We start from the raw sequence: 14,597 nt of genomic DNA, 5'->3' as shown, positions 1-14,597 counted from the left end.
AGTCCTAAAAGTAGATGAAGAGAGCCCAGTTAAACAAATGAGACAAAAATATTATACTTGGTCATTTATTTATTGAGGAAAATGATCCAGTATTACATATCTGTGAGTGGCAAAAGTATGTGAACCTTTGCTTTCAGTATCTGGTGTGACCCCCTTGTGCAGCAATAACTGCAACTAAACGTTTGCGGTAGCTGTTGATCAGTCCTGCACACCGGCTTGGAGGAATTTTAGCCCATTCCTCCGTACAGAACAGCTTCAACTCTGGGATGTTGGTGAGTTTCCTCACATGAACTGCTCGCTTCAGGTCCTTCCACAACATTTCCATTGGATTAAGGTCAGGACTTTGACTTGGCCATTCCAAAACATTAACTTTATACTTCTTGAACCATTCTCTGGTAGAATAACTTGTGTGCTTAGGGTCGTTGTCTTGCTGCATGACCCACCTTCTCTTGAGATTCAGTTCATGGACAGATGTCCTGACATTTTCCTTTAGAATTCGCTGGTATAATTCAGAATTCATTGTTGTCAATGATGGCAAGCCGTCCTGGCCCAGATGCAGCAAAACAGGCCCAAACCATGATACGACCACCAACATATTTCACAGATGGGATAAGGTTCTTATGCTGGAATGCAGTGTTTTCCTTTCTCCAAACATAATGCTTATCATTTAAACCAGAATGTTCTATTTTGGTCTCATCTGTCCACAAAACATTTTTCCAATAGCCTTCTGGCTTGTCCATGTGATCTTTAGCAAACTGCAGATGAGCAGCAATGTTCTTTTTGGAGAGCAGTGGCTTTCTCCTTGCAGCCCTGCCATGCACACCACTGTTGTTCAGTGTTCTCCTGATGGTGGACTCATGAACATTAGCCAATATGAGAGAGGCCTTCAGTTGCTTAGAAGTTACCCTGGGGTCCTTTGTGACCTTGCTGACTATTCCACACCTTGCTCTTGGAGTGATCTTTGTTGGTCGACCACACCTGGGGAGGGTAACAATGGTCTTGAATTTCCTCCATTTGTACACAATCTGTCTGACTGTGGATTGGTGGAGTCCAAACTCTTTAGAGATGGTTTTGTAACCTTTTCTAGCCTGATGAGCATCAACAACACTTTTTCTGAGGTCCTCAGAAATCTCCTTTGTTCGTGCCATGATACACTTCCACAAACATGTGTTGTGAAGATCAGACTTTGATAGATCCCTGTTCTTTAAATAAAACAGGGTGCCCACTCACACCTGACTGTCATCCCATTGATTGAAAACACCTGACTCTAATTTCACCTTCAAATTAACTGCTCATCCTAGAGGTTCACATACTTTTGCCACTCACAGATATGTAATATTGGATAATTTTCCTCAATAAATAAATGACCAAGTATAATATTTTTGTCTCATTTGTTTAACTGGGTTCTCTTGATCTACTTTTAGGACTTGTGTGAAAATCTGATGATGTTTTAGGTCATATTTATGCAGAAATATAGAACATTCTAAAGGGTTCACAAACTTTCAAGCACCACTGTATTAAGCCTGTTATTAGGCATTTCGCTGGCTGTGCTGTGAAAATTGTGCATGCAGACGCTCATCTAAGTCGCCAAATCTGTCATTGCTTAACTCTTGAATATTTTCTATCATGAATGCTATCATTAAAAAGCTTATAATCTCTGCTTTCCAAAATATCTGGTTAAGATCTGGCCTGAGTTTCCCAAAAGCTTCGCAGCACAAAGATCATCGTTAAATGATCGCGTGAGCAGCACAATGAATGCTTTCTCTCCTAGTTAAGATGTTCTTAGCGTTAAGAGGCTTTTGGGAAACCCACCCCTGTTCAGTACTTTGGGAGTAGCGGCAGGTTGAAGTTGGTACAACGGGAAAGCGGTCAGGCTCTCTCTCTCTCTCTCTCTCTCTCTCTCTCTCTCTTCTGATCGGTTTCCAACTGGATTACTCGTGAATATCAATCAGATACCTTTTATAGGGCTGTTCTCTCGCTCTCACTGTTTCTGATGAAGTATTCGGCAAAATTTTCTGTCTGCTAGTTTTGACGAGATGATTCACGGGAGACTTTGAGGTGAGTTTTCATAGCTTTACTGATTAATTTTTTTTTAAATCAAACTGATTCATGTCAATAAATAACTATTTTAGAATATAACTGTAGTTGTTTTGATGAAAAGTATTGAGATCTTAGTGGTCGGAATGATGTTTAAAAAAACCAGAAGTCAGAAACACGAGTGTCAATTTCAATTCAATTAAATGTTATTGTTTATTGGACGTGGATCAGACAGTTTTTTCAAGGTTCGCCTTGAAAGCTGTGAATATTAATCGAAATGATCATTTATATTCTTTCATATAAACACTACTAGGCCCTACTTTTGAGAAATACAAAGCCCTACAGAGCACAGAGAGGGCATTAGAAATAATCCTTTCTGACATTTTTATTGAGTGTACCGATTTAACGTTTTTACCTAATTAGCTTAATGAATACAAATTAAACACTCATCTCGTTATCTCTAGCCGGTTTATCCTGTCCTACAGGGTCGCGGGCAAGCTGGAGCCTATCCCAGCTGACTACGGGCGAAAGGCGGGGTACACCCGGGACAAGTCGCCAGGTCATCACAGGGCTGACACATAGACACAGACAACCATTCACACTCACATTCACACCTACGGTCAATTTAGAGTCACCAGTTAACCTAACCTGCATGTCTTTGGACTGTGGGGGAAACCGGAGCACCCGGAGGAAACCCACGCGGACACGGGGAGAACATGCAAACTCCGCACAGAAAGGCCCTCGCTGGCCACGGGGCTTGAACCCGGACCTTCTTGCTGTGAGGCGACAGCGCTAACCACTACACCACCGTGCCGCCCCCAAATTAAATACTAATTTACATCATTTGTTTCAAACAATAATGTTTCAAACTTTATTCAGTATACAACCATCTATGTGCCTGACAGTTTCCATGGAAATATCTTGAAAAATAGAAAAGTTATTCAGAAAAAAATATTGATCTCATTGGTTAATGAGGCTCATTTTGGACCATGTGATCCTCATACAGAATATTACGGCAGTTTTCTAAAAATTAAGCAGGTTTTTTTCCAATCTTTGATTTGTAATAACTCAAGAACAGATAAACATTTTAATTCTGTAAAACCTATGTTGTTCTGCATTTGTTTCTGAATTCATTGAGAGCAGTTTCAAGCAATTTGGATTGAAGTTGAATTTTCACCTGATATGCCTAATGTTATTGGATTTTAAGAAATCAGACCGATACGTCGCTAAAGCAGTGACCAGAGTTTGTGCACTAAATAGTTTAAAGAATGTCTTTGTTATACAGATGTGTGTCGGCGCAATATGCAGCGAAGAGGAAACGATTCAGGATTTGTCCTGATTCTACTAAAAGTCGTTCACCCTGTCATTCAGAGATCCTGGTGATGCCAGAGACCAAGAGAGAAAAATTAACCATGCTCACTTGGATGGAGGGGAAACTCTAGGATAGTCTTTCTCCTGTCATTCATAGCCAATCGTGACCATCTGTGAGCTCATGTATGCAGAAGAGGGCAGATAGCTCGTTCCTCCGAGTGTGTTACACTGTTCTGTGATAAAGTTTGGAAAAATGCAGTTGACTGGTTGGTCTTATGTCTTGGATGATGCGTGTGTTAGCTTTCATTCTTCCAATTGGTAGCGGTCATATGTTAAGGGTTGGTAGGAAGTGTTAGAAAAGGGGAAGGGGAGGTGATCTCTTAATCTTCTGAGGTTTACGGACTTATAGATGTGCTACTGTTGATGTACGTTCTGTTGCTCAAATTGAAATACATCACAAATTAGAATGAATTTTAAAGGGAATTTAAAAAAAAATAAAGGTATCAAGGTAAAAGATGCATGTTAAAGCGACACAGCAAGTACACTTGATGATACCATCCCAAGTTTAGTGCTTTATGTAGTTTTGGACAGTGCTAGAGATGTGTTGAGCTTTCCACTCGCTAGCAAACAGAGACTGTCTCATGCAGTTATCACAGACAAGATATGTATCTTTAATTCAGTTTAATGAATGAAATAATTTGTCTCTTTCGACTGAACTTCTTCACCAATGCTTGTTCAAACATTAAAGTGCATATCACGGGTAAATTCAGGAGCAAGATTAATGTAATTCTCTTATTTTATATTAAACTTTGGTCAAATATCTTTCACATTTTGTGCAATTTTTTTTACCTTGTGCAATACCAGAAAAATTCAGTTGAAATCAAGCCATTTGAGGTGAATTGGTCCGCCTCTGAAAAAACCTGGCATTTGGATTTCCCGGCAAACATTGATTTTCGTGACGTCGCGTGCGGGACGCCTCCCTCTGAATCCTACGTCAGCGCTGGTTTGTTTATGAGAAAACGACCTGGTGGTTTTCTGCAAATTTCTTCAACGTTATCGTGTAATTATTAAAATGGTTAACAGATGTATCATAGGAGGGTGTAGCAACACCAACCTTGATGGGATTAGTACTCATCGTTTCCCAAAAGACCAGACAGTGAGAGAGAAATGGGAGTGTTTGGTCTACACAGGCTGTGCACTGAAACCGTGCAAAGCTCGCGCAGCCTGCTGGCGCTTCCGCAGGTGACGTCACGAATCTGGCTCCAGACTCCCTTGGGATTTTTCCAGACGCGTTTTGTTATTTTATTTTTTTTCTGCTGTAGACAGATGGCCTTGTGCAAAATTACCCTTCTGGATGAGTGTGTAAAGGGACATACTTTCATATAAAAAAAAAAAAATTTGGTCCAGGATATGCATTTAAAGTCTTCTGTAATGAGTCAAGTGCTAATAGAGGATATACCGTAGCTATATAGCTAATCAGTCGTGAACGGATTTCATAAATTCAGAGTTTTAATCAGTCAGTGGAACAAACTTCTAGTTCTTCAATAAGCAGCACTTCATTCTGTTACACATTTCATGCTACTGATAAAAAGCTCAATAATAATAATCAGTGAAATTCATATAGCGCCTTCCTCATACCGAAGGTCGCTCTACAATATGGGGTGGAGTCCACCAAAAGGAGGTCAGGATGTCATTCCAGTGGTGTAGCAGCTACAGTCCCACCAAAAGGCGCGCACACTGCCTGCACAGCCACCATGACGCCAACGAGTAATATCGCTCGGGACACCATGCCATGGATCCACAAAGCGAGCACAGAAGCACCACCATGCAGAGCGCTGGTACGTCCCAAACCATCTGCACAGCCGCTGTGACGCCACCAAGCAACATCGCTCCGAGCACCGCGCCAAGCACAGAAGCACCGCCACACAGAGCGCTGGACAACCCTGATGTTAAAAGAGCAATGAGCTCACTGCAGTCCATAGCGAGGAGCACTGGCATCACCCACAGCGGACCAAGGCCTGGAGGGAACTGACGCCCAAAACTGGGTCCGGAGCTACACCACAACCGGCGGACAAAACATTCAAACAACAAAAAACAAACATCATACAATACAAACACAAAAAAGGGAACGTGAAATAAAATAAAACGCTCTGGTGAGAAGTGGCAGCCAGAATGCGCACAGCGTACTGTCAATTGGAAACGGAAACAAAAAAAAGATGTAAGTAGACGGAATACGTTCTCACACATTTAACACCTACTTAAAACTAGAGTGCGTCTCTCTCGAGAGCTCTTCTGTCTTATATAGATGCATATAAAGGATATAGAGGACACCTCTGTGTGTTTCTGTGCTCTTTGTTTCAGTTATTTTGATCATGAAGTACTTTTCTGTTGTAGCCGTGTGTGTGTGTGTGTGTGTGTGTGTGTGCGCACTTTTATATACTACTGAGGACCAAATGTCCCCACAAGGATCGTAAAGTCTGACAATTTCGACCTTGTGGGGACATTCAGATGGTCTGCACAAGGAAATTGCTGTTTTGTGTGGGTGTTTTTTTTTTTCATCTCATCTCATTATCTGTAGCCGCTTTATCCTGTTCTACAGGGTCGCAGGCAAGCTGGAGCCTATCCCAGCTGACTACGGGCGAAAGGCGGGGTACACCCTGGACAAGTCGCCAGGTCATCACAGGGCTGACACATAGACACAGACAACCATTCACACACTCATTCACACCTACGGTCAATTTAGAGTCACCAGTTAACCTAACCTGCATGTCTTTGGACTGTGGGGGAAACCGGAGCACCCGGAGGAAACCCATGCGGACACGGGGAGAACATGCAAACTCCACACAGAAAGGCCCTCGCCGGACACGGGGCTCGAACCCAGGACCTTCTTGCTGTGAGGCGACAGCGCTAACCACTACACCACCGTGCAGCCTGTTTTTTTTTTTTTTTTAAACAAAAATTTAAAAAAAATAATAGTAATCAAAAAAGAGCCAGAAAGTTTCCTTTTCATTACTGGGTTTAGGTGCAGGCACAGTATATATTAACTGCAATAATAATTATGTCAGTGGAAGGTCCTCACAAGGATAGTGAGACAAACGTGTGTGTGTGTGTGTTTCCAAAGCCAAAGGGTGTTATTCTCCCGAGCTTTTCTTTTCACCAGCAGGGTACGAACACAAACGGTCGATGAGAGCATACCGTTGCCAGGAAGTTAATGCCTGCATTATTCAATGACCTATTTCTGTGTCGTTTCTCCTCGTTCTATCAGTGGAATGTGCAGAATTAGATTTACTGACACCGGGAAACACCATTAACCACACTGGGTTTAAGGAGAGACCTGAGAATAAATGCAATAACGGTAAAGCCGTTATTCCTGTGCTAAACTGGTGTGCATTTCGGTGTGTTCTCTGTCGTGAGAGTTATTTTGTGAGAAAGCGTGTGGTGTCATGGTTCAGAGTTCGTGTGTGAGGTTTTTATGGTTTGCGTGTGTGAGTTTGACTCGTGTAGCGAGAGAACATATTTCGGTTTCTATGTATGTTTGTGTAGCTTTTTGGGGGTTTTGTGCGGGTTTGCATGTGTGAGCGAGGGAAAGAGAAGAGAGCATGCGTGATTTTGTTTGTGTTTATAGTCTTGTGGAACCTGATTGGCTGCTCGTGTTGTTGTGGTGAACTTGAACACAACCTTGTTAAACGTGTGTGGGACTGAATACAGTACATTGTTTTGGAGGCAGCACAGGGATGAAGTGTGTCCTCTGTGCCAGCCTTAACATCTCCCCGGCTCCAGCACGCGTGCTCTATTGTAGACGCAGACGTAAAGATTTCGCACGTGCGATGTCCTGCCGAAAGAATCCACGCGACGAAGTAATGACTCTTACGAGGTCGTGTTTCTTCTTCCTTTATCACGGTGCTCTCGGCTCTGTTTTCTGATTCACTTCATACTGACAGTAATAATCTCTCAATGTGTATTCAGTGCGTGTTAGCAGATGCTCGGTCACATGTGGGAGCGTGTTATTTGCATTTATTGCAGCGTGTGGTCAGTCACAGGAGCAATTTTACTTCCCTGCTCGGAAAAACTGACCTCATAAAAAATGAAAAGGATTATTTCAGAGAGTGTAATGAAAATCTGTTGCTGCTGCTCTTTCTGGCTTTCTGGCTAGGTGCCGCTCTCTTTCTCTCAAATCCTGTGTATTAGCCTAGCCACTGCTGCTAATCCCTAATATTTAACAGTATATGGTTGTCACTGAGCCCAGACTCGTATAGCCTGCTGCCTGTGTCTGGCACACACCATAATTATACCAAATATCCACCAATTTCCAGCCGTGTTTATCCCTAATCACTGAACCAGTACTTGCTAGCTAATGAAAACCAGAAGAGCATTGCGTTTTTAAAAAAAAAAGTGTATGTGTACATATATATATATATATATATATCATTTTTCCTCCTCTCCTCGCTCTTTTAATGTCTGCGGTTTGATTGGGAGATTTTACGCAGTAGATGTTCCACTTGCTGTCAGGATCTGGTTACTGATTTATTTTCCATTTTCATGGCACGACGGAGCGCAGCTAGCGCTAGCAGCCCAACCGCAGCCATGTGCAGTTACACAGGCGGCACAGCTGCTCCAGCTCAGAGCCTCTTAATGAAACCCAAACCCTGCTTCTACACACAGTACACCGCTGCTTTAAACACGTCCCATCCTTGCTACTGGAGAACAGGGGATTTCAGCTTCTGGGAAATTTGACACATGGTTTTTGGGGGGCTGCCAAATACAGTTGCTAACATGCTATACCAAGTAAGAGCATGTCAGAGGTGTGGGCTTAGATAAAATCCTGGGTGAAATGGTTCAAATTGCTTCCTCATGTCTCAGATTTGTACGTTTCATCACAGCGATGTTGTGTCTGTCTCATTCTCTAAAAAGAAAGCGGTAGGAGATGAGTGTCTCTAATCCAGTGTTGACGTTAGCAACAAGTTGTGGTCTCTCGTGGGCGTATATCAACTGGTACTAATGTCTTCTGGCTTCGAAAGCTAGCGACTTAAACACAAATGAACAGAATTAACACACTCGTCAGGGTGACGATTGGTTGTTTGGTTTACATGTTACAGGCTAGGCTACGTACAAGCTTCTTTGGGAGATTAGGAAATAGGTACCCTATGAGTCCATGTGGCTACTGCTTAAAAATAAAATTGTTTTCTGATACCATGCCCATACAGTAAATATAGCATATATACATGTTATCAATTATACTCGCCTCATCTCTTGCAAGCATCACCAAGCTGTGAGCAGCATCAGGGCTTTGTTCAAAATACAGTGCTGTGAATTATATCTATATTTAAAATAGTAAGAAAGCACTTGTTCTTGAATTGTCTTAGAAGCATTATTTAGTACTAACGAGCGCAATTTGTTTCACAAGTGTAGTGTAAAGACTCTACAATAAAAAAAAATTAAAGTGAATAGCAGTAGTTTGACCAGTAAAACTTGTAAACTTGTACTCTTAGTTTTCACGTTTTTCAAAGAAGACATCAGAAATGTATTTAAAAGATTTTATTCATTGAAAAACATATGGTACTCATTACAACTCTTGTTAAATGACTGGAATTCTTAGCCTAAATATCTGCCAAAAAGCTCAAAAAGGAAAAAAAAAAACCCTTTCACTTGACCTTTCAGAAGGTCCAAACAAAAGCTAACAAGGTTTCTCTTACAGTGGTGCTTGAAAGTTTGTGAACCCTTTAGAATTTTCCATATTTCTGCATAAATATGACCTAAAACAACATCAGATTTTCACACAAGTCCTAAAAGTAGATCAAGAGAACCCAGTTAAACAAATGAGACAAAAATATTATACTTGGTCATTTATTTATTGAGGAAAATGATCCAATATTACATATCTGTGAGTGGCAAAAGTATGTGAACCTTTGCTTTCAGTATCTGGTGTGACCCCCTTGTGCAGCAATAACTGCAACTAAACGTTTGCGGTAACTGTTGATCAGTCCTGCACACCGGCTTGGAGGAATTTTAGCCCATTCCTCCGTACAGAACAGCTTCAACTCTGGGATGTTGGTGGGTTTCCTCACATGAACTGCTCGCTTCAGGTCCTTTCACAACATTTCAATTGGATTATGGTCAGGACTTTGACTTGGCCATTCCAAAACATTAACTTTATTCTTCTTTAACCATTCTTTGGTAGAATGACTTGTGTGTTTAGGGTCGTTGTCTTGCTGCATGACCCACCTTCTCTTGAGATTCAGTTCATGGACAGATGTCCTGGCATTTTCCTTTAGAATCCACTGGTATCATTCAGAATTCATTGTTCCATCAATGATGGCAAGCTGTCCTAGCTCAGATGCAGCAAAACAGGCCCAAACCATGATACTACCACCACCATGTTTCACAGATGGGATAAGGTTCTTATGCTGGAATGCAGTGTTTTCCTTTCTCCAAACATAATGCTTCTCATTTAAACCAAAAAGTTCTATTTTGGTCTCATCCGTCCACAAAACATTTTTCCAATAGCCTTCTGGCTTGTCCACGTGATCTTCAGCAAACTGCAGACGAGCAGCAATGTTCTTTTTGGAGAGCAGCGGCTTTCTCCTTGCAACCCTGCCATGCACACCACTGTTGTTCAGTGTTCTCCTGATGGTGGACTCATGAACATTAACATTAGCCAATGTGAGAGAGGCCTTCAGTTGCTTAGAAGTTACCCTGGGGTCCTTTGTGACCTTGCTGACTATTACACGCCTTGCTCTTGGAGTGATCTTTTGTTGGTTGACCACTTCTGGGGAGGGTAACAATGGTCTTAAATTTCCTCCATTTGTACACAATCTGTCTGACTGAGGATTGGTGGAGTCCAAACTCTTTAGAGATGGTTTTATGACCTTTTCCAGCTTGATGAGCATCAACAACGCTTTTTCTGAGGTCCTCAGAAATCTCCTTTGTTCGTATCATGATACACTTCCACAAACATGTGTTGTGAAGATCAGACTTTGATAGATCCCTGTTCTTTAAATAAAACGGTGCCCACTCGCACCTGATTGTCATCCCATTGATTGAAAACACCTGACTCTAATTTCACCTTCAAATTAACTGCTATTCCTAGAGGTTCACATACTGGGCTAAAATTCCTCCAAGCCGGTGTGCAGGACTGATCAACAGTTACCGGAAACGTTTAGTTGCAGTTATTGCTGCACAAGGGGGTCACACCAGATACTGAAAGCAAAGGTTCGCATACTTTTGCCACTCACAGATATGTAATATTGGATGCTTTTCCTCAATAAATAAATGACCCAAGTATAATATTTTTGTCTCATTTGTTTAACTGGGTTCTCTTTATCTACTTTTAGAACTTGTGTGAAAATCTGATGATGTTTTAGGTCATATTTATGCAGAAATATAGAAAATTCTAAAGGGTTCACAATCTTTCAAGCACCACTGTATTTCACTTCTGGTTCTGATTTGTTCCAAAGTTTATCAAGAAGTATAATGGGTAATCAAAGTTGATCAGGATAAATGCTGATTGGTTACGAAGTTTTGCTATTGTTACACTCATTCTTACACTCGTTCTTGTGTATCTTTGATAACACGAGATCAACTGTTCATATAGCGAGATCATGATTCGCCGTTCTGGTGATTGTAATACTTATACGCATTGCGCTATTGTTACACTCATTCTTACATTCTTACAACACGATGATGACACGAGATCGACTGTTCATATCGTGAGATCACGATTCACCATTCTGGTGATTGTAATGCTTGTGCAAATGCGTTATTGGAATCAGCATGCGCAGTGCGCGATTGTTACACTCTTACATTCTTACAGCACGATGACATAGTGACTACCGCCTCTATAGAGGGATTTCACTGACGTCACCCGAAACCGGAAGTAAACAGACCCTGCGCCATTTTGGAAGACCAACAAACTCGTGATTAGGGGGAAATAACGGCAGCGGTATGTGAACCCACGAGAATAAAGTGGAGTGGCAAACGACTTAAACAAATCTGAGCTGTTTTATTTATGATTTATTGGCCCAACAGTAGACTTGAAAGAAACCTGTGTGAGACTTGGCAAAAAACTGTGGATATAATGGATAAGTCTGTGCATGATCTGTGAACACTTTGAGGTAAGCAAACGCAAATTCAGATTTAAAACATGCTAAATTGGCCCCAAGTTGATAACTGTATGAGGAGCAAGCCTCCCAGACTTCTACAATTTAATAATAATAATAATAATAATTTAGGATGGTTTGGGGCTTGCTCTCCCTCCTATTATATAAATAAAGCATAGTTGTTGTGTAGGCATATATCATAAATACATATGTATAATTTGGATAAATTAACCTAAATTATGGATACCTTAATAGTAACAAAAATTATTAATTTTTCAACTGAAAAGATATATTATTAAAAGATAAATATCAACAAGATTACCTTGGCCATAACTATGTGTAGGTTATTCTTAATAACAGCTGTAATATCACGAACCAAGCCACTAACAACATAATTGTAAGCCTGTAGCCCTTTGTAGGCCTTCAAGTCATCAGCAGTGTAGGCACTGGGTGTAAACAACAAATAGTTTACAATGTCTGGGTAGCAAACAGATGGCAGAATTGGTGTCCGGTCCTCCTTATGTTTCCATTCTCCCTTGCCGCGAGTCTTATCATATGGGTCAAACCCATCAATCACAGCCAGTTTCTCCACATACCGTGCCCTTTCTGCAGCTGGTAATGTACTCACATAACCAGAATTATCATCCATCGCGTCACTTTACTCTCGCTCGTACTTTGTTTTATATTGTGAGTGCATGTACTTGGTCTTCCAATATGGGGCCTAACAAAATCTCGCGGTGCGGTGACCACAAAAAGCAAGCTAACTGTACAAACTTTGTACACTCAGCAGAAGCAGCCTTTTTTTTTATTTGCACAAAATGGTGAAGTTGTGAATGGAGGACTAAAGAAAATTCAGACCACATGTACCATAGAACTGTCACTTTACAGTGTCATAACTACTATGTAGCTAAAATTGCAGCTCTCTGTCATACATGTACAGTTCCATGAAAAAGCATTAGCCCCTTCTCGATTTCTTCTTATTTTGCATACGACACACTTAATGGTTTCAGACCCTCAAACAAAATTCAATAAGAGACAGACGTCTGGTCTTCCATCCATCCATCCATTATCTGTAACCGCTTATCCTGTGCAGAGTCGCGGGCAAGCTGGAGCCTATCCCAGCTGACTATAGGCGAGAGGCGGGGTACACCCTCAGCAAGTCGCCAGGTCATCACAGCGCTGGCACACAGAGAGAAACAACCATTCACACTCACATTCACACCTACGGTCAATTTTGAGTCACCAGTTAACCTAACCTGCATGTCTTTGGACTGTGGGGGAAACCGGAGCACCCGGAGGAAACCCACGCGGACACGGGGAGAACATGCAAACTCCGCACAGAAAGGCCCTCGCCGGCCACGGGGCTCGAACCCGGACCTTCTTGCTGTGAGGCGACAGCGCTAACCACTACACCACCGTGCCGCCCTATGATGAATTAATTTTGCTTATTTGATTGATTGATTTAACTAATTGGACAATTACCGTACGTTTTCCACACAGGGCCAGTTGGTGTTGGATAACCTTTTTCCTTCAATAAATGAAATGATCATTTAAAAACTCTATTTTGTGTTTACTCAGGTTGTTTTTGTTTTATGCTAAAGATTTGAAGAAAGTTTGAAGATCTGAAATGATTGTGACTAATATTAATAACTTTATTCATTCATCTTGAACTAAAAATATACGACGAATTTACAGCAAAAACCAATAAAGTCATAGAAATACGTATCCAGAAAATAGATAATAGAGTTTGATGGTGTCCGGTTGTTTTGAAGGCGACATGCTCTTGGGATAAAAGACGACTTGCGTCTTTCAGTTCCTGATCATGGTATTGCAAGACAGCTTTTTTTTCCTAGTTACGTACTTGTGGGCCGCCATTTTTGGAAGGAACATGTGATTTGGATGGTTAGGGTCCTTTATAATTCTTTCAAGCTTCTGTATGAAAAATCAGGAAGAGGGCAAATACTTTTTTTCATTGAATTGTACATAGAAAATGAATCGTCATCTGTCACGTTATCTCTTGCTGGTCGGGTTAGTCGAATGCGTGCACGCACTTATGTTCACACACACACACACCTTCAGTCCTACAGGCTAATCTGTCCACCTTTAGTTGATATGAGATGATATTGATTAGAAAGCTTGCAGCTGCTCATGTGCATGCAATTAGCAGTCGTTAAAATGTAACCTGAGTATGGGCATACTTCCCCCCTGCCTTAATCTCTCTCTCTCTCTCTCTCTCTCTCTCTCTCGGTCCTTTTCAAGTTGCAGATGAAAGCAAAGTGGGAAGCCTGGCGGGGCAAAAGTCAGGTAAGGAATGCATGCACACACACATTCACAAACACAAACAGCTGTGTCCAGGCAGTTGCCCTGTGCCTTGTTGATGGAGAGCCTCCGTGTGTCGTGATGCTGATGGATGGGGGCCTGAGCTCTGAAGCTCTCGAGCAGACCTGCCAGTCAGACAGAATAGGCTTGCAGATAGAGATGCAAGAGCAGCTCCACGTGCTAAAGAGCATATCCAGAATGCCCGCACGACTAGTTTGTAGGGCTCGTGCCCAAACTCTGCCTGCTTCCACACTTGTTTCTGTTTGTATCTATTTGCACTGTTTCCTAATGAACCTAATTGCTCCAGTTCCTCTAAAGATAAACAAGCAATTTAAGCAATGTTAATTGCCTGACTTTGGGGCGGTCTGGGGGGTGTCTTCCTTAACAAATTGAAAGAATCAGATTGCTTGATTGTAATTACAGTGTTTACACCAATCCCTTATGGCGTTTCCATTCATCATTCAATCGTCTTCAGGAAACGCTTTATCTTAGCCAGGGTTGCTGTGCTGTACTTTTGGGAGGTGAGAAGAAATCAGAGAACCTATTCGCTCTTTAAAACATGCTCGAAGGTAGAATTTACCATCTTTTCCTCCCCATAACCAAGTGTGCTTGGACTGAGAGTGATATATGTTTGGTCGGGTGTGTTTAACCCTCTAGGGGTCGAGAGCTTCGCCAGTGAAGCTCGGCATGCTTAGAGTGAGTAGGTCATGTATTTAGATAAATATCTTCACGAGTTTTTATCATACAAGCATGATTAACAATCACAGAAACTTTACACTTTCCTATGTGCCCACTGCCAAATATTGATATTTTTAAATGACCTTAATTAGATGA

General features: G+C 41.6%; 1 protein-coding gene across 6 annotated transcripts in view; it reads left to right on the top strand.

Annotated features, from left to right (window-relative positions):
• Window positions 1-14,597, top strand: part of pard3bb (par-3 family cell polarity regulator beta b) — a 920,021-nt gene that overhangs the window by 619,435 nt on the left and 285,989 nt on the right. For 3 of the 6 annotated variants that reach the window (XM_060930186.1, XM_060930185.1, XM_060930182.1), the window contains one exon: window positions 13,704-13,748. The exons of 2 other annotated variants lie outside the window; for them this stretch is intronic. In XM_060930186.1, coding sequence (XP_060786169.1) covers window positions 13,704-13,748 — 45 coding nt within the window. The remainder of the gene's footprint in view (window positions 1-13,703; window positions 13,749-14,597) is intronic. One more of the 6 variants, XM_060930183.1, reaches the window with a different exon arrangement.

The sequence above is a fragment of the Neoarius graeffei genome, chromosome 9 (genome assembly GCF_027579695.1).
Source record: "Neoarius graeffei isolate fNeoGra1 chromosome 9, fNeoGra1.pri, whole genome shotgun sequence".
In the NCBI taxonomy this organism is placed as follows: Eukaryota; Metazoa; Chordata; class Actinopteri; order Siluriformes; family Ariidae; genus Neoarius; species Neoarius graeffei.
Note: the sequence above shows the minus strand (reverse complement) of the source record. Positions and strands in the feature narration are given on the sequence as shown.